Genomic DNA, 17,228 nt, shown 5'->3' on the forward strand with positions numbered 1-17,228 from the left:
GCTGGGAAGGGATGTGCACAGCCCACCTCTCCACCCTACTGTACCTACCTGAAGGGAGCAGAGGGCAGAGAAACATGAAGGCTGCATTCTTTTTGAACCCAACTTGGCTTCCTCGAGCTGGGGAGGCTCTCCTGCCGAGTCTGCTGCTGCACGTGCATGCTTCTCATGTGCTGCCAGCCTTAAACTGGAAAGTCCTCTTAGGGCCATGCTCTGTGGAAGACACTGTCCCAGTACTGGACACACATAGCTCGCATGTTTATGTGAAACCGCATTAAAGGTGCACTTCAAGATGTGTGGGAAAGCGGGTGTCATGGAGAGAAAGAAGTTCTGGGGTCTCTGTTGAAGGAGTTTGGGGAGGGGTTGTCATTGGGGAGAATCTTGCCCTTGAAAAGTTGAACTTGGCTCTGAATTTACTTATTCACCACTACACTTAAGATGTAAAGAGATTTTATGGGCCAGGCACGGTGGCTTACGCCTATAATCCCAGCACTTTGGGAGGCCAAGGTGGGCAGATCACTTAAGGTCAGGAGTTGGAGATCAACCTGGCTAACATGGTGAAACCCCGTCTCTACTAAAAATACAAAAATTAGCCGGGCATGGTGGCACACGCCTGTAGTCCCTGCTACTTGGGAGGCTGAGGCAGGAGAATTGCTTGAACCTGGGAGGCAGAGGTTGCAGTGAGCCGAGATCGTGCTACTGCACTCCAGCCTGGGAGACAGAGTGAGACTCCATTTCAAAAAAAAGAAAAGATGTAAAGAGATTTTAAGAATAGGAACAACAAGGCCAGGCGCAGTGGTTCACGCCTGTAATCCCAGCACTTTGGGAGGCCGAGGCAGGCCGATCACCTGAGGTCGGGAGTTCAAGACCAGCCCAAACAACATAGTGAAACCCTGTCTCTACTAAAAATAAAAAAATTAGCCAGGTGTGGTGGCGCATACCTGTAATCCCAGCTACTCAGGAGACTGAGACAGGAGAATCGCTTGAACCTGGGAGGTGGAGATTGCAGTGAGCCGACATCACGCCATTGCACTCCAGCCTGGGCAACAAGAGTGAAACTCCTTCTTAAAAAAAAAAAAAAGAAAGAAAAAAAGCAACAACAGTGATAGATGTGGGGGTGATGAGAACTTTGTGGTTCCTAAGCTGCTTTCCCCAGCCTTCTCTCATTCCTATCCCCTTGGCCCCTCTCCAGTGCCTTCCCATCCCTAACGTGTATAACTGACTCCTTCCCCACCTCCCCCATGGAGCCAGCCCCCTAAGTCCCCTATCTTCCCAGGTCTCCCTCTGTCCCTTCTGCAGGCTGCTGGTCTTTCATGGTGGGTACCATATGCCAAACAGAGGCTGAGAAATACTCCTGGAGGCTTTTTGGCGCTGTCCTTGTAAATATGAGCCAAAAAAAAAAAAAAAAATGGACTAGCTCACAGAAATATTAAGACATCAAAATAACCAAATCAGTATTTTTTTAAAATAACATACCCAGCCAGCATGACCATTGACATAACTTCTGATGATCTGGAATCCGAAGAAATAAAATGCCCAAATACTGGGTCTTTTCCCTGCCTGCTGTTATCAAATAGTGTCATTATGTTCCCTGTTATAACTGATAGCCTGCAAGGAAGGTTCAGATGTGCCTTCTAAGTCATCATATAGGGAGGGTCAGTAGATGCTTCCTCAGATGTTTGCATGGCCTGCTTCCTCCTTTCCTTTAGCTCTTTGTTCAAATGTCACCTTGTTAAAGGTTTTCTCAGAGGACTATGAAAATGGCTTTCTGGCTTGCCTGTCCCTGACCCCTCACATTCCACACCCCATTTCTGCTCTATTTTACTTTGGAGCACTTGTCCCCAACTCACATAATATCTACTTTTCCCATTTATTTGTGTATTATATCTTGCACAGAAACGCACGCATGTATACACACAAACACTTGATTGTAAGTTCCATGAGAGCAAAATTTTTCTTTTGTCTACTATTGTGTCCCAGTGGCTAGAAAAATATCTGGTACATACTAAGCACTCAATAAATATTTGTACGGCACATATGATGTCTTTTTTTTTTTTTTTTTTTTTTTGAGATAGAGTCTTGCTCTGTTGCCGAGGCTGCAGTGGTGTGATCTTGGCTCACTACAGCCTCTGCCTCCTGGGTGCAAGTGATTCTCCTGCCTTCACCTCCCAAGTAGCTGGGACTACAGGCACTCGCCACCATGCCCGGCTGATTTTTGTGTTTTTTTAGTAGAATCAGGGTTTCACCATGTTGGCCAGGCTGGTCTCGAACTCCTGGTCTCAAGTGATCTGCCCACCTTGGCCTCCCAAAGTGCTGGGATTACAGGTATAAGCCACCACACCCAGCCAATATGGTATCATTGATAGATACATTTTTATTATTATTAGTTAAAATTTGGTATCTGTGAATATTTATACATGATCTCCCTCATCCTGAATTCCTTTATTCATTTACTTCACAAATGCTTATTAAATATCTGTCATCGGCCAGGTGCAGTGGCCTATGCCTGTAATCCCAGCACTTTGGGAGGCCGAGACAAGCAGATCACAAGGTCAAGAGATCGAGACCATCCTGGCCAACATGGTGAAACCCTGTCTCTACTAAAAATACAAAAATTAGCTGGGCGTGGTGGTGTGCGCCTGTAGTCCCAGCTACTCGGGAGGCTGAGGCAGGAGAATCACTTGAACCCGTGAGGCGGAGGTTGCAGTGAGTCGAGATCTCGCCACTGCACTCCAGCCTGGTGATGGAGCAAGACTCCGTCTCAAAAAAAAAAAAAAAAAAAAATCTGTCACCAAGCCCGGTAAGAAACACTAGGGATTCCATAGTGAACAAGACAAACATACTTGGCCAGGTGAGGTGGGTCACACCTGTAATCTCAGGGCTTTGGGAGGCTGAGGCAGGAAGAGAGTTTGATCCCAGGAGTTCAAGACCTGCCTGGACAACACAGCAAGACCCTGCCTCTAAAAAAAATAAATAAATAACCAGGCATGGTGGCACATGTGTATCGTCCCACCTACTCAGGAGACTGAGACAAGAGAATGGCTTGATCCTGGGAGTTGTTTTTGTGTGTGTGTGGGGGCAGGTTCTCGCTCTCTTGGCCAGGCTGGAGTGCTGTAGCGCAGTCTCGGGTCACTGCAACCTCCACCTCCTGGGTTCAAGTGATTCTCCTGCCTCAGCCTCCCGAGTAGCTGGGATTACAGGCACCTGCCACCACCCCCGGCTAATTTTTTTATATTTTTAGTAGAGATGGGGTTTTACCATGTTGGCCAGGCTGGTCTCAAACTCCTGATCTCGTGATCCGCCTGTCTCGGCCTTCCAAAGAGCTGGGATTACAGGCGTGAGCCACCATGCCCGGCTGAGACTGGGAATTTGAGGCTGCAGTGAACTATGATCACACCACTGTACTCCAGCCTGGGTGATAGAGCAAGACCCTGTCTCAAAACAAACAAACAAAAAAGTCACATTCATTCATTCTTGCAGGGCTCAAAGTCTGGGCGGGGAGAAGGAACACTTGTAAACAAACTAGTAAAGGCTGGGAATGGTGGTTCACGCCTGTATCCCAACACTTTGGGAGGCTGAGGTGGGAGGATCACTTGAGCCTAGGAGTTCAAGACCAGCCTGGGCAACATAGTGAGACCTTGATCACCCTCCTCCCCCTCCCCCTCCCCCTCCGCCGCCTCCTCCTCCTCCTCCTCTTCCTTTCTCTTTCTTTTTCTTCTTCTTCTTTTTTTTTTTTTTTTTTTTTTGAAACAGGTTCTCACTCCCATTGCTCAGGCTGGAGCACAGTGGCATGATCATGGCTCTGCAGCCTTGAACCCCCAGACTCGGGTGATTCTCCCACCTCAGCCTTCTGAGTAGCTGGGACTACAGGTGCACACCACCCTACCTGGCTAATTTCATTGTAGTTTTAGTAGAGACCAGGTCTTACCATGTTGCCCAGGCTGGTCTGGAACTCCTGGGCTCAAGCCTTCTGCCCACCTCAGCCTCCCAAAGTGCTGGGATTACAGGTGTGAGCCACTGAGCCCAGCCTTGAGACCTTGTTTCTACAAAACAAACAAACAAACAAAAAATTACCTGGGAGTGGTTGCATGCACCAGTGGTCCCAGCTACTCGGGAGACTGAGATGGGAGGATTGCCTGAGCCCAGGAGGTTGAGGCTGCAGTGAGCCCAGATTGAGTCACTGCACTCCAGCCTGGGCAACAAAGTGAGACCGTGTCTCAAACAAGCAAAATTAGTAAAAATAATATTTAGAGATTGAAAAAAGTGGAATGAAAGAAAGAAATAGGAACTAAGATACAGAATGTGACAGGAGAGACCTATCAAGTCAGATATGGTGGCTGTCAGGAGGACCTTTTGGTAATGATATTTCAGCAGAGGCTTGAAGATAAGAAGACTTGATGCATTCAGTGAGGAAAACCCCATTCTGTAACCATCTAGGGTAAGTGACTGTGGTCCACAACATGAGAGGGCTTGAAGAGAAGAATAGGGAAGAAATTTTGAGTCAAAAATCTGGGTTCTATCCCCAGTTAACTAGCTGTATAGTCTTGAAAAGGTCACACAACCTCAGAGTCTCTCTTTCCTTGAAATGAGGGTCCATTATGCCTGTCTCACAGGTGTGGGCTATATTAGATAATGGATGTAAAGGTGTCAAATGTAAAATACACAGTGTTTTTACCGGTAAATGCATACGTAGCACTAACATATCACTGGGGTGTGAATTTCCCACTTGCCAGTGTACCCTGAAATGAGAGCTTGTCTTAGGTACACTTAGACCAGAGAAACCAAAACATGCTGCAAAGCCTGATGTCATTGGTGGAGCATTTGTGCTGCTGGGCATCTCTTGCTTCTGATGGTGCCATATCTGTGACTTAGGAGAGCCTGGGGAGGTGTCTCCGGGGCTATGGTTCCCTTCTGCAAGTAGTGAGAGAGGAATGAGAAAGCCTCTTCACAGAGGGGTGTCCCCAGAACTGTTCTCATTTGCTCTTGCTTATAGACCCTGTCCCTGAGATCTAAAGGGTGACCTGACGTATTTGTCCCCATGGTACCTACCAGAAGTCAACAGACAAAAGTGGGCTTTGCTTGTGTTTGCTGCTGGCCCCAGGACAGCCTACAGACACCAGTGCACACCAAAGCCACAGGCCGGAGAGCAGGCAGGAAGCAGGAGGAGGGCTGGTCTTGGGGCACCCTGAGGATGCAGAGTTCGGGGCTGTAAGGGACTCGGGAAGGAGCCAAGGAGGAGAGAGGGAGAGGAGAGGTGGGGGAAGGAGAGCTGGGGTGAGGGCGGGAGGGGAGAGCGGGGAGAACGAGCAAGAGGACGGGGCCCCGAGGAAAGGAAGGCCACGCGCGAGAGGGGGCCGCGGGGCGGGCGCGGAGGCGGGGCGGCGGCGGCGGGCAGGCGGCGGGCGGCGCTGTCAGTGCGAGGCGGCGAGCGGAATGCAGCGGCCCGAGGCCTGGCCACGTCCGCACCCGGGGGAGGGGGCCGCGGCGGCCCAGGCCGGGGGCCCGGTGCCGCCTGCTCGAGCCGGGGAGCCCTCGGGGCTGCGGGTACGGAGCGGGCGGGCGCGGGGGTCCCGGGCGGCGGGAGCTGGGCCGGGACGGAGCAGGGTTGGGGGGAGCAGCCAACTCAGAACTCGCGCGCCCGGCGGCTGGGAACTTTGTGTCACCCCTGACCGGTCCCAGGACCCGGGAGGAAAAGTTCGTCCCGGCGCCGACCGGAGAGGAGGCCTGTCCTGAGTCCGTCGGTGCGGGGCTGAAGTTCTGGGTCCGTTTGGAGCGGGGGTGGCGGGTGAGTTGAGATTCCGCGGGGAGGGTAAGGAGTGGCCTGTCCGTCCCAGACTCGGCTCCCATCACCGGTGGGTGATGGGCATGCTTCTAGAGTCCACCCGGGCCAGGGCCCGGGGGCGCGCTGGAGAGCGCAGGTCCAGCCCGGCCAGGGATCAGCTGGAAGGAGGAGGCTCGGCCCGCTGTCCCCCCCGGCCCAGGTTCTGTGATACACTCCGACTCGGGCTCTGGAGCAGTCAGTGCATGACAGAACTTGGGCCCGGAAGGACCTTCTGCACCCAACGGGCACAGCGCCCACTCGGGGCCTGCAGTGGAACATCTGCCTGAGAGTGGACTGGGCACCCGGGTTGGCCCATGTGGCACAGGGTTGGGCAGAACCAGCTGTGGACCTTGAGGACTGGGGTTGCTGGAGCCTGAGGATGTATCCTAGGGCCAGCAGATCCCATAGAGACAGGGTGTCCACCTTGAGTCAGGGGCCAAACGGAACTCTCCTCTCCGGTGTCAGTTGCAGGAACCTTCCCTCTACACCATCAAGGCTGTTTTCATCCTAGATAATGACGGGCGCCGGCTGCTGGCCAAGGTAACCTCTGACCCCACCCATGAGGGACACAGTTCCCACCCAGCTGACACTCCTGTCTCAGGAGAAACTCCACTGTGATCTCTGTGAGTCAGGGCAGCTCAGCTTAGACCCCTCCAGAGGTCCTTCTCATCCTCCTGCCGTGTCAAGGTGCTGCTCCCTGAAATGAGGGGTCTCCTCTGTTTCTACTCATGTTCCCTGAAATGTTTCCTCATCATCCTGCTACTGGCCAGTTGGACCTGGGCATGGGAAGGTTCTGCCTAATGGGTCAGTGGAGTGTTGAGCCTGGGACCCAGGAGTCTTAGTCCCCAAACCCCCACACAAGTTCTTTTGTTCTTTGGGGTTTGTCTCTAAACCTCCTCAAAACCTCCACTTTTGTTCTACAGCTTGGTAAACACTAACGATTTAGTCTAAGGAGTCTAAGGATTTAGAACCAGATGGGATTTGAGAGACTGTATAATCTAACTCTTTAATTTCGTAGATGAAGAAAATGAGAGGTAGAGAAGCTAAGTGAGTTGCCTGGGGTCACAAGTATTAATATCCTAACAGATCCAAACCAAATTTTATTTATTTACTTATTTAATTTTTTCACTTCTCCCATGTCACACGTTTCACAGGCAAACTCAGGTTTTTTGACATGAAGCTCAAGGTGGTTTTCACTGTACCCCCATTCAATTAGCTGATATCTATCCTAGCAAACATGGCCTGAGCAAACCAAACTAAAATAATCCAAAAATAAATTTCTACTGTCAACACAATTAATTGTAGTGGAGCTATAGCATCTGCATTAGCTATGAAATGCATTATAAGGCCAGGCGTGATGGCTCATGCCTGTAATCCCAGCACTTTGGGAGGCCGAGGAGGGCAGATCACCTGAGGTCAGGAGTTCGAAACCAGCCTGGCCAACATGGTGAAACCCTGTCTCTACTAAAAATACAAAGAATTAGCCAGGCATGGTGGTGGGCGCCTGTAATCCCAGCTACTCGAGAGGCTGAGGCAGGAGAATTGCTTGAACCTGGGAGGCAGAGGTTGCAGTGAGCCGAGATCGCACCATTGCACTCCAGCCTGGGCAACAAGAGCGAAACTCTGTCTCAAAAAAGAAAAAGGAAAGAAATATGTTGTAAGGCCAGGCGCAGTGGCTGATGCCTGTAATCCCAGTACTTTGAGAGGCTGAAGCAGGTGGACTGCTTGAGCCCAGGAGTGCCAGACCAGCCTGGGCAGCATGGCAAACCGCATCTCTACAAAAAAAAAAAAAAAAAAAAAAAAACGAAAATTAGACAGGCGTGGTGGTGTGCGCCTGTAGTCCCAGCTACTCGGGAGGCTGAAGTGGGAGGATCGCGTGAGCCTGAGAGGTTGAGGCTGCAGTAAGCCATGATCGAGCTACTGCACTCCAATCTGGGTTATAGAGTGAGACCCCATCCCAAAAAATATATTTTCTGTTTGTTTATTTGGAACTGAAAGTTTTTTGTTTTTATGGCATTCAAATAAGCAGTGGCCACTAGGGAGATGGCTAATCTGCCTGCGGATTGAGTACTAAGTGGCAAAATCCACATCCAGAAAATTGAAAACTGAGCTGACCACACCTTGCCCCAGCAGATGGTCAGAGGTGGATCAGCAAGGCCAAAGGCTCTTGCTCCCTACTGATTAAGAAACTGAGTCAGAGAGAGAGGGTCATCATTCCCAAACAAAAAACATTAATTTAGTTATGGGATATGTGTGGGGAATTGTTTCTTAGATATTTAATCTTCACTATAACCCTGTCTGCAGTCAGACCATCCTTAGTGCTCAAACCCAGCTTTGGCCTCACAACTGTGAGATGTTGGAGAAGTTACCTGACTTCTTTTTTTTTTTTTTGAGATGGAGTCTCGCTCTGCTACCCAGGCTGAAGTTCAGTGGCGCGATCTCAGCTCACTGCAACCTCCACCTCCCGGGTTCAAGCGATTCTTCTGCCTTAGCCTCCTAAGTAGCTGGGATTACAGGCACCCGCCACCATGCCTGGCTAATTTATTTTGTATATTTAGTAGAGATGGGGTTTCACCATGTTGGCAAAGCTGGTCTTGAACACCTGACCTCAGGTGATCCACCCGCCTCAGCCTCCCAAAGTGCTGGGATTACAGGCATGAGCCACCGTGCCAGGCCGTTACCTGACTTCTTGATGCCTCGGTTTCCCCATCTGTGTAATGGGGATAATAAAGTAGCATTGTTATTATCGTTATCATTGTTTAAGAAGGACTCCTAGTTTTGCCATCTTTCCTGTAGACTCAGGGTGCTGTAGAATTAGTGTGCCCTAGTGATCATGCCAATCCTTAGCACCCTGCACATCTGCTGAATGTACAAGATCCTCCAAGAAACCAGGAGGGGACTCCAAAAGCAGGCCTCAATATCCCTCTACTTTTTGGGACTTTCTTTGCTCAAAATTTGTTTTGGAGGGGGCCGAGCACAGTGGCTCATGCCTGTAATCCCAGCACTTTGGGAGGCCAAGGTGGGCAGATCACCTGAGGTTGGGAATTCGAGACCAGCCTGACCAACATGGAGAAACCCCGTCTCTACTAAAAATACAAAATTATCTGGGCGTGGTGGCACATGCCTGTAATCCCAGCTACTCAGGAGGCTGAGGCAGGAGAATTGCTTGAACCCGGGAGGTGGAGGTTGTGGTGAGCCGAGATCATGCCATTGCACTCCAGCCTGTGCAATAAGAGCAAAACTCCATCTAAAAAAGAATAATTTGTTTTGGAGGAAGTAGTCAGCCTGCAGGCCTAGGGTGCAGTAATGGAGAGATGGGGCAGGGAAGCAGGATCTCGCTTGCCCAGCACCTACTCTTTCCTGCCCCCCAATCTAGGGAGGACCCAGGCTGTGTGGAAAGCTATGGTCCCTTCTCCTTCCCTTTCTCATAGTATTATGATGACACATTCCCCTCCATGAAGGAGCAGATGGTTTTCGAGAAAAATGTCTTCAACAAGACCAGCCGGACTGAGAGTAAGTGTCCCCCTCTTCCTCCAGCAGACTATCAGATGCATACTGTCATCTTCTCCATCTGGACACGTCTGTCCCCATCAGCCTTGCACACCCACAGGCCATTTCCCTTTCTTCAGAGGCTTTTTGTCCTCTCCTTCCCAGCTGTTCTCCACTCCCTTCCTCCAGGGAACCTCCACTCCCTGTCGCTCTCCAATTCCCCCAACTACCCAACCCCCCAGCATCCCCAGGCCTCTCTCTAGCTGAGGAGGCCAACTGTGTTGTGGTCCAAACCTGGATCTAGTCCCAAGGTGCTGCACAGGGTGGGAGCGTGGGCAGGAGGTAAACTGGTCAACAACTAGGCTTGTTGACTCCTTGGCCTGAGACAGTCCCTAGAAATAGAGTAGCAGATAAGGGGAAGGACATGGGGCTGCCTGATGGTAGTGTCCCTAGTGCTGGTCTTTCCAAGGGTTCTCTAGAAAGGGGAGAAGGAAATAGGAGAGTCACAGAGTCATACATGAGGAGGAGAGGCTAGGCTGGGACCAGGCAAGGTGGCCAGGACTGAAAGCTCCCTCCACTTCTAGGTGAGATTGCATTTTTTGGGGGTATGACCATCGTCTACAAGAACAGCATTGACCTCTTCCTATACGTGGTGGGCTCATCCTACGAGAATGAGGTGAATTCAGGAGGTTGGGGCAGTAAGAAGGGTCTGTCTATGGGGAAATGTTCTTATTTGGAATCTGGGCTTGAGGCTGGGACCTGGAGGCTCACCATTGGACCCCTCCTTCTAGGCTCCATGGGGTAGAGGAGGGCAGCCAGAAGGGTTCTTTCTGGGACAATGTGTATCTTCGATGCCCCTTAGTTTCCTTGGGAACCAGGAATGAAGTAATCACTTCATCTTCAAGGGAGGCTTTGTCCTTCTTAAACATAACTAGAGAAGGATACACTCAATGTCTCCCAGTGGAGAACTCCAGTTTCCCAGCCCAGACACATGGAAGTTCCCTCTAATGTCACACTGCAGTCAGTCTCCAGCCCAGGCCTCTGAAACTCTCCATTGCTGCCCACACAGGTGGGCTCCAAGTGCTTCTTTTGACCTTCTCAATCTCAAACTCTCGTTTTCCTCCTCCCATATCTGCCCATCCCAGCTGATGCTCATGTCTGTTCTCACCTGCCTGTTTGAGTCTCTGAACCACATGTTAAGGTGAGTGAGGTACTCTGCCCTCCGAGGCCCCTTCCCCCCAGCCCTGATATGTCACAGGACCCTTCCTCCCTGTTTTTCTCCTGAAGTCCCCACAAGACTAAGATAATCCAAAAAGAAAAGTTCACAGTCGACACAATGAACCAAAGTAGGGCTGTGCTATAGCATCTAACCTAGTTGTGAAATGCATTTGGGGTCCTGTGGTGGGTGTCAAGGCCCAAAGTATGGGAAGTTGGACAAGGTAGGGTGTAAGCAAGCAGAACTGCCCTTTGCTCAGAAATGCCTTGCATGGGCTCTGTGCTCACTGCCCTTCACATTCTCCTTCCCAGTCCTTGTTTGGTGAGGGGCGAATGAGGCAGTCTTTGGAGAGTGGGGTCAGCCTCACCTAGGCAGGGACTCAGTTCCTCCCAGCCACAGGGAGGCTCAGGAGCTTGTGTCCACCTTCAGGAAGAACGTGGAGAAGCGCTGGTTGCTGGAGAACATGGACGGAGCCTTCTTGGTGCTGGACGAGATTGTGGATGGCGGGTGAGGAGGGGACAGTCAGGGACACTCACAGCAGGAGTGCCTTTGAGAATCATCAGCCCCAGATGGCACCCAGCATGGCTAGAACTCTGACCAACTTCTCACTCCCTTCCCCCAGCATATTCCCAGGGATCCCATTCCCCTACCCCTTCCCCTTACTAGCGCCCCACTCATGAAGATAGAAGTTGATTTCAATGTTAGCCAAAGTCAAGCCAAACAAGAGAGTAACCTGATGTCAAAACTATGGGAGACTGTTGAATAGGCAGGGTTTGGGGAAAATCCAGTTTGGTCTCCAATGCCCAGGGGAAGCACTGGCACAGATGCTGGCCCTCTCTGGAAGGACTTCAGACAGTCCCACCAGCCCCACATGTCCTGCTCTTAGGGCTCAATTCCAACACAAGCTAGATGCGTGACCTGGGTCAATTACTGACTCTCCCCAAGGCTTACTTTCTCCATCTTTAGGATGGCGGTAATAAGGGATTGTGGGGATTAAATGAGAAGATACATGTGAAGCTTGTGGTTCTCATTCAATAGATGTTGCCTCCTATTGGTATGCTAGTATATTCTTAGGAAGCTAGGAGCTCTTTTGAGAAAAGTTGGCTTGTGAATTTCCATCAGGGGATCAATATTCAGAGAGAAAAAGAAGTTCTGGCTCTGGGGCAAAGGATAATAAAAATTTTTTTTTTTTTTTGAGGCAGAGTCTTGCTCTGTCACCCAGGCTGGTATGCAGTAAGTAGCGCAATCTCGGCTCACTGCAAGCTCCACCTCCCGGGTTCACACCATTCTCCTGCTTCAGCCTCATGAGTAGCTGGGACTACAGGCACCCACCACCACACCCAGCTAATTTTTTGTATTTTTAGTAGAGACGGGGTTTCACCATGTTAGCCAGGATGGTCTCGATCTCCTGACCTCCTGATCCGCCCACCTCAGCCTCCCAAAGTGCTGGGATTACAGGTGTGAGCCACCATCCCCAGCCAATAGGAATTTCTTGAGCTCCTTAAAAACATACATGCCTCTATCATTACATAATTTTATACATTAGGAAACAGGCTCAAAGGTTCAAGTGACACGCCAGAGGTCTCTCACACAGCTAAGGAGTGGCAGGGCCAAGATCTAAAACCATGTGAATAGTTCCAGGGGCCAGGCTGTTTCCATGGCACTGTACTGGACTGCCTGGGGCACTAAGGAATGCCTCCTGCACATTTCTGAGACCCAAAAGGGAGTGGGGTAACGCCAGGTTTTGGGGAGCCAGAAGCATATACAATTTAGTGCACCCTCTTGAAGGAAAACTTTACACAAACACACACAAAACTATGAATGCAAAACAAGATGCAGGGCTCTGGATGGCTTGTGCAAAGGAGGATGCCTGAGGTGTAAGCTTCACAAGCTTCCCGTCTTTGCCTCTGAGGAACTCAGTTTCCTGCCAAGAAAAACTGGGGAAGCGCCAGTCGGGAGGCAACGCCTAAACCGGAGCCTTGGCCTGGGATGCTCTTTCTTTATGGATTACAGGACCCCTGGTTAGGGAGCTTGGGGCAGGGGGTGCTCAGCCCAAGGATGGGGCCTGGAAGAGGCTCCCAAGAAATGTTTGTCATTTCCAGTGATTTAGTAAAAAAGAAAAACAAAGCTTCTGCCCTGGAGGAGTCTCACTGGGTAAGGAGGTATACTCAGATCCTGTCATCTTTGTCCTGCCACAGTGACAGGCCCTCGTGCCCATGTACCCTGTACATAACCCCAAGGCCTCATGAAGGAGCGCCTGCTCTCTAAGAAAAGCTACAATATTTGGGTCTATCAAAAGGGAAGTTTTTTGTTTGTTTCTTTGTGTGTGTGTGTGTGTGTGTGTGTTTTTGAGACGGAGTCTCGCTCTGTCACCCAGGCTGGAGTGCAGTGGCGTGATCTCGGCTCACTGCAACCTCTGCCTCCTGGGTTCAAGCAATTCTCCTGCCTCAGCCTCCCGAGTAGCTGGGATTACAGGCGTGCGCCACCACTACCGGCTAATTTTTTTTTGTATTTTCGGTAAAGACGGGGTTTCACCATATTGGCCAGGCTGGTCTCGAACTCTTGACCTTGTGATCTGCCCACCTCAGCCTCCCAAAGTGCTAGGATTGCAGGCATGAGCCACTGTGCCTGGCCTAAAAGGGAAGATTTAAAAAAAAAATTTTTTTTTTTTGGACGGAGTCTCACTGTGATGCCCAGGCTGGAGTGCAGTGGCGCGATCTTGGCTCACTGCAACCTCTGCCTCCAGGGTTGAAGCGATTCTCCTGCCTCACCCTCCCGATTAGCTGGAATTACAATGTATGCCACCATGCCTGGCTGATTTTTGTACTTTTAGTAGAGACAGGGTTTCGCCATGTTGGCCAGGCTGGTGTGGAACTCCTGACCTCAGGTGATCCACCCGCCTCGGCCTCCCAAAGTGCTGGGATTACAGGCATGAACCACCGTGCCCAGCCTTAAAAAAAAAAAAAAAAAGGGAGGAAGTTGGGGAGAAGGTAGATGCTGATTTTTGGAGTTTCATTTATTTTATGCAGGGCATGACCCCATGCCATAAAATAACCATTGCAACAAGATAAGAACCCCCAGGGCCTCCCTTCCTAACTCTTTTCACAGGGAATCCAACCCTATACCCAGAAGGTGAAGTGAACTTTCAAGAGCTCTGAGTTTTGAGAGTCCCTGCTTTTGACAACCTGATCATTCTAGACCAGACTGTTCTCATCCAGTTTCAAAGATTTTGCCCAGGGATGACAAAGCATGTGGACCACTGGGTTGAAGCATCAAAGAATCAGAGCTGAGGGCCCTCCATGCTGAGGGAGAGTTCTGACTTGAGGGCTATCAGTGGGAAGGGACCTGGAAGGTGGAGATGTTGCAGGAGGCATTGGGAGAGGGAAGAGGCTTGGCAAGGAGAAGGGGCAGAGGGGAGGATTGTGCCACTGATTTGCCTCCTGGTTTTTCCTCTCATCTTCTAGTGTGATTCTGGAGAGTGACCCCCAGCAAGTGATCCAGAAGGTGAATTTTAGGGTAAGAGTCTTCCTGAACACCTCCTCTTTTAGGCTGCCCTTCCTGTCCTCCCTGGGAATAGGGCTGCTAGGGCCTAGATGGTAGAAGCCCAAGCTCCTCTAGCAGAAGCCAACCACTGGGCTGACACACTTGTTAGGGGTGGGATGAGCAGCAGTTTGTGGGTGGGATGCCAGTTAATGGAAGAAATCTTCCTGTCCTCTCCCCGGCTAGGAGCACAAGTACCTCACCTCGTTCCTGGTAGGAAGTATAGACTGGGGAAATAAATACATCCTCAAAGATGCACCAGGTGGCTGCCTTGGCCTTGAGGTTGGGGGTCAGGGGTATGGATAGAACCTCCCTGCCTTGTTTGGCTTTCTCACGTCTGGATGAAACCTTTCTTCCCATCTTTCTTCCCATCTTCCCTCACCCTCCATGCACCATAGCACAATCCCAGAGGTCCTGGCTTCCAAATGACAGGCTGCAGGACTTCTACTAAGCAGTGACACAGGTGCAGCTCTGAATCACCCTAACCACTGCACCACCTCACCCATACCCCCAAGCCCCTTTCCTTTACCTCCCTGACCCAGGACCCTCACGCTGGCCCTACCCCACCCTTTGACTCTGCTTCCTTACAGGTAGATGATGGCGGCTTGACTGAACAGAGTGTGGCCCAGGTAGGCCCCCCTGCATCTGCCTTGGCTAGAAATGGTCTAGAGAGATACGGGAGCAGAGCATCCTAGAGCATCCTAAGGGGACCCAGTGAAGTTATCAAGTCTGAAAAATCAGGGGTGAGGAGGGAAGGGATGAGGCAGTGACAGGTCATATCTTGGAAAGACTCACTGGAGGCCTCCGGGCTCTCCAACTCGGGGGAGCTGGGTACTAATGGATGGATGGGCATGTTACTGTCAGCCCACCTCATCTGGCTTAGTTTAGTTGGATTGAAACTAGGATGAGCTGCCTACCTTGGAGATGGCTGGGTCACTTGTGCCCCCCAAAAATCTGGGAACTCAGGCCTCTGATGCGACCTCTACCGAAACCTGGAAAGGGTACCAAATAGGAGTTTGGCTCTTAACCCCTGTCCTTGCCACTTAGGGTGCACACTGGGATTGTTAAGGACTCTCAAACCCATGATAGGATCTGACTTTCCCCACTCATCACTTGTCACCTTGCCCCTGAGTGACCTGGCTATGGAAGAACCTGCCACAACCCTGCATGGTCTTATGTGGAGGTGCATGCAGAGTGTGAGGCCAGGGGGAGGTTCCTGGCTCTGAAGCCTGATCAGTTCCCCAGCTGCACAAACTTCCTGCTAGTTCAGGACGACTGTCTTGACCTCTCTTCTGTCCGCCTGCAGGTCTCTCTGCTCAGACTAATCCTGCTTGTATGGAACTCCCCGCCCTGGCGCTAACTCCTCGTGCTGTGGTGGCCCTACCGAGATGAGCCTGTGCCGTCTCGTGTGGAGTCCCAGGTGTGGTGCCCATTTTCCTGCACTGCCCTTAGCGCTCACTCTGCTTCGTCCTCCCCTGTGATTCCCCATGTTTCCTCATACCATGCTGGAATGAATGCAGCTGCAAGGCAATTTTCAGGGTGGAAAGAGGGTAGGGAGTAATGAGCAGAACAGATAAGAACACAGGTGCTCATGGGAGTCATCCCAGGGTACATGTTCTACCTTACCACCTAAAGCTGGGTGACCTAGGGCAAGTTACTCAACCTCTCTGGGCCTCACATAATAACAGGACCCTCTTCATGGAATTATGAGAATTCAATGAGCCAATGCATGGCAAGCTCTTAGCAGGGCTCCAAGCAAGTTACATGCTGAATAACCATCAGTATTTCTCCAAAGGGAGAAAGAATGAAAACACAGCATTTTTTATGGAATTCTTGAGTAAAAACAAAGGAAGCTACAGGTAGCCAATGCGGGATAAAATGAGGACAAAGTTAGATTCTGGCTAGGAGAATCAGGGGAACCCTAAGCCACTGCCCCGAAGAGAGGAGGGAGACTGTGCAGGAGGAGGAGACACAGCGTTCCCTCCTTCTCTAGAAGGGAATAAGGCTGAGTGGCTGGAGGGACAATCTGAGGGACGCACCTGGAGTCCTGTTCCCCTCTCCTGGTTTGGTATTGTGTATGCGTGTGTGCACTTGTATGGATTTGTGTAAGCACTGGGCTGAGACTTTCCACCAGGCATCCCACCGCAGGGTCTGGCTGGCCACCCTTTGCCAGCTGTGCCACATCAGCAGTGGGTTGGGGTGGGGTGTTGAGGACACATTGCCAGCCATGGCCAGAGCTAGGGGTTTGCTGAGGCGTCTGAGCACAGCGAGTGTCAGGCCTGGGCCCCGTGTCCGCCTGGACGTGGCACTGTGGGCGGGAACTCTCATGGCATGACAGCGGGGAGACAGGCTGCTGCCACACCCACGCTGCAGATGCAGGAGCCAGAGGTCTGGGCAGGCTTGGGCCTGAGGTGGGAGCTGGCTGCAGCCGGTTTGGTCTGCGCGTTCTGACTTGGAGGGTTGGCCGCGTTTAAGCCAAGTGGAGACAAGCTGCTGCCACCTAGTGACCGGGGGTTGCAGGGGCGCTTGGGGAAGGTGGGCTGTGGACCTCCCCATGACTGTGTGTGGAGGCATTTGACATTCTCAATTTTCTCTCAACCTCCCCCACCCCACCCCAGGTTCTTCAGTCTGCCAAGGAACAAATTAAATGGTCGTTATTGAAATGAAGGCTGTGGATTCAAGGCTCCCTGCCCCCCAGACCATTTCCCCAATCCTGGCAAAAGCCCAAAGATCCCAGGGTCAAGAGAGACCCCTTTGCATCCCCAGGTCCCTCCCGGAACTGACTCCTAAGGTCTCCAGCCAGGGATTCTGAGATGCAAAGGTTTGGCCTCAGGAGAGTCACCTCTTCTCACGGCCCTGGCCTTAACTCATATCTTAGGCATTCCTGGCCCCAGGGCCCTAATAAACCTGCTTTTGTCTTCTGCCGAGGATCTCCTTCTTTCTTGGCCTAGGAAGTGTGTGTGTGTGTGTGTGTGTGTGTGTGTGTGTGTGTGTTCAGATAAGGGCTCCTGCACTTTCTGTGGCTCATCGTGGGGATATCCAGTACCAGGGTGGGGCGTGTCCCTGTGGTTGTGTGATTGGGCAGAGATGTGGGACAAGGGAAAGGGGACTATTTAACACCATGGCGGGGGGGGGGGGTGCGACGCTGATACCACGGAGCCCCAT

At 51.3% G+C, this 17,228-nt stretch overlaps 2 protein-coding genes across 6 annotated transcripts in view; one reads left to right on the forward strand and one right to left on the reverse strand.

Annotated features, from left to right (window-relative positions):
• NFE2L1 (NFE2 like bZIP transcription factor 1) overlaps nucleotides 1-6,018 on the reverse strand; it is a 24,259-nt gene extending 18,241 nt beyond the window's left edge. The window contains exons 1-5 of one of the 2 annotated variants that reach the window (XM_063655691.1): nucleotides 5,668-6,011; nucleotides 5,047-5,182; nucleotides 3,926-4,040; nucleotides 939-1,061; nucleotides 49-210 (exon numbers count right to left, since the gene is read on the reverse strand). The gene's annotated coding sequence lies outside the window, so the exon portion shown is untranslated. Of the gene's footprint in view, nucleotides 1-48; nucleotides 211-938; nucleotides 1,062-3,925; nucleotides 4,041-5,046; nucleotides 5,183-5,660 lie in introns of both variants that reach the window. The other variant, XM_063655689.1, reaches the window with a different exon arrangement.
• On the forward strand, nucleotides 5,387-16,986 carry COPZ2 (COPI coat complex subunit zeta 2). 4 transcript variants are annotated; one of them, XR_010124555.1, is made up of 10 exons: nucleotides 5,388-5,541; nucleotides 6,284-6,358; nucleotides 9,250-9,331; nucleotides 9,892-9,983; nucleotides 10,453-10,508; nucleotides 10,953-11,030; nucleotides 13,988-14,039; nucleotides 14,654-14,692; nucleotides 15,370-15,483; nucleotides 16,682-16,700. XR_010124555.1 is itself a non-coding variant. In XM_054456021.2 (9 exons), exons 1-9 carry the CDS (start codon nucleotides 5,431-5,433, stop codon nucleotides 16,727-16,729), a joined length of 633 nt encoding a protein of 210 aa, XP_054311996.1. In that variant the 5' UTR covers nucleotides 5,388-5,430; the 3' UTR covers nucleotides 16,730-16,986. The 4 variants fall into 4 exon arrangements, 2 of the variants coding, with proteins under 2 accessions (XP_054311996.1, XP_063511766.1); XR_010124556.1 differs by lacking the exon at nucleotides 10,953-11,030 and having other exon boundaries at nucleotides 5,387-5,541; nucleotides 16,682-16,717; XM_054456021.2 differs by lacking the exon at nucleotides 15,370-15,483 and having other exon boundaries at nucleotides 16,682-16,986.
• Nucleotides 16,987-17,228: the final 242 nt, after the last annotated feature.

Source organism: Pongo pygmaeus, chromosome 19 (genome assembly GCF_028885625.2).
Source record: "Pongo pygmaeus isolate AG05252 chromosome 19, NHGRI_mPonPyg2-v2.0_pri, whole genome shotgun sequence".
Lineage (NCBI taxonomy): Eukaryota > Metazoa > Chordata > Mammalia > Primates > Hominidae > Pongo > Pongo pygmaeus.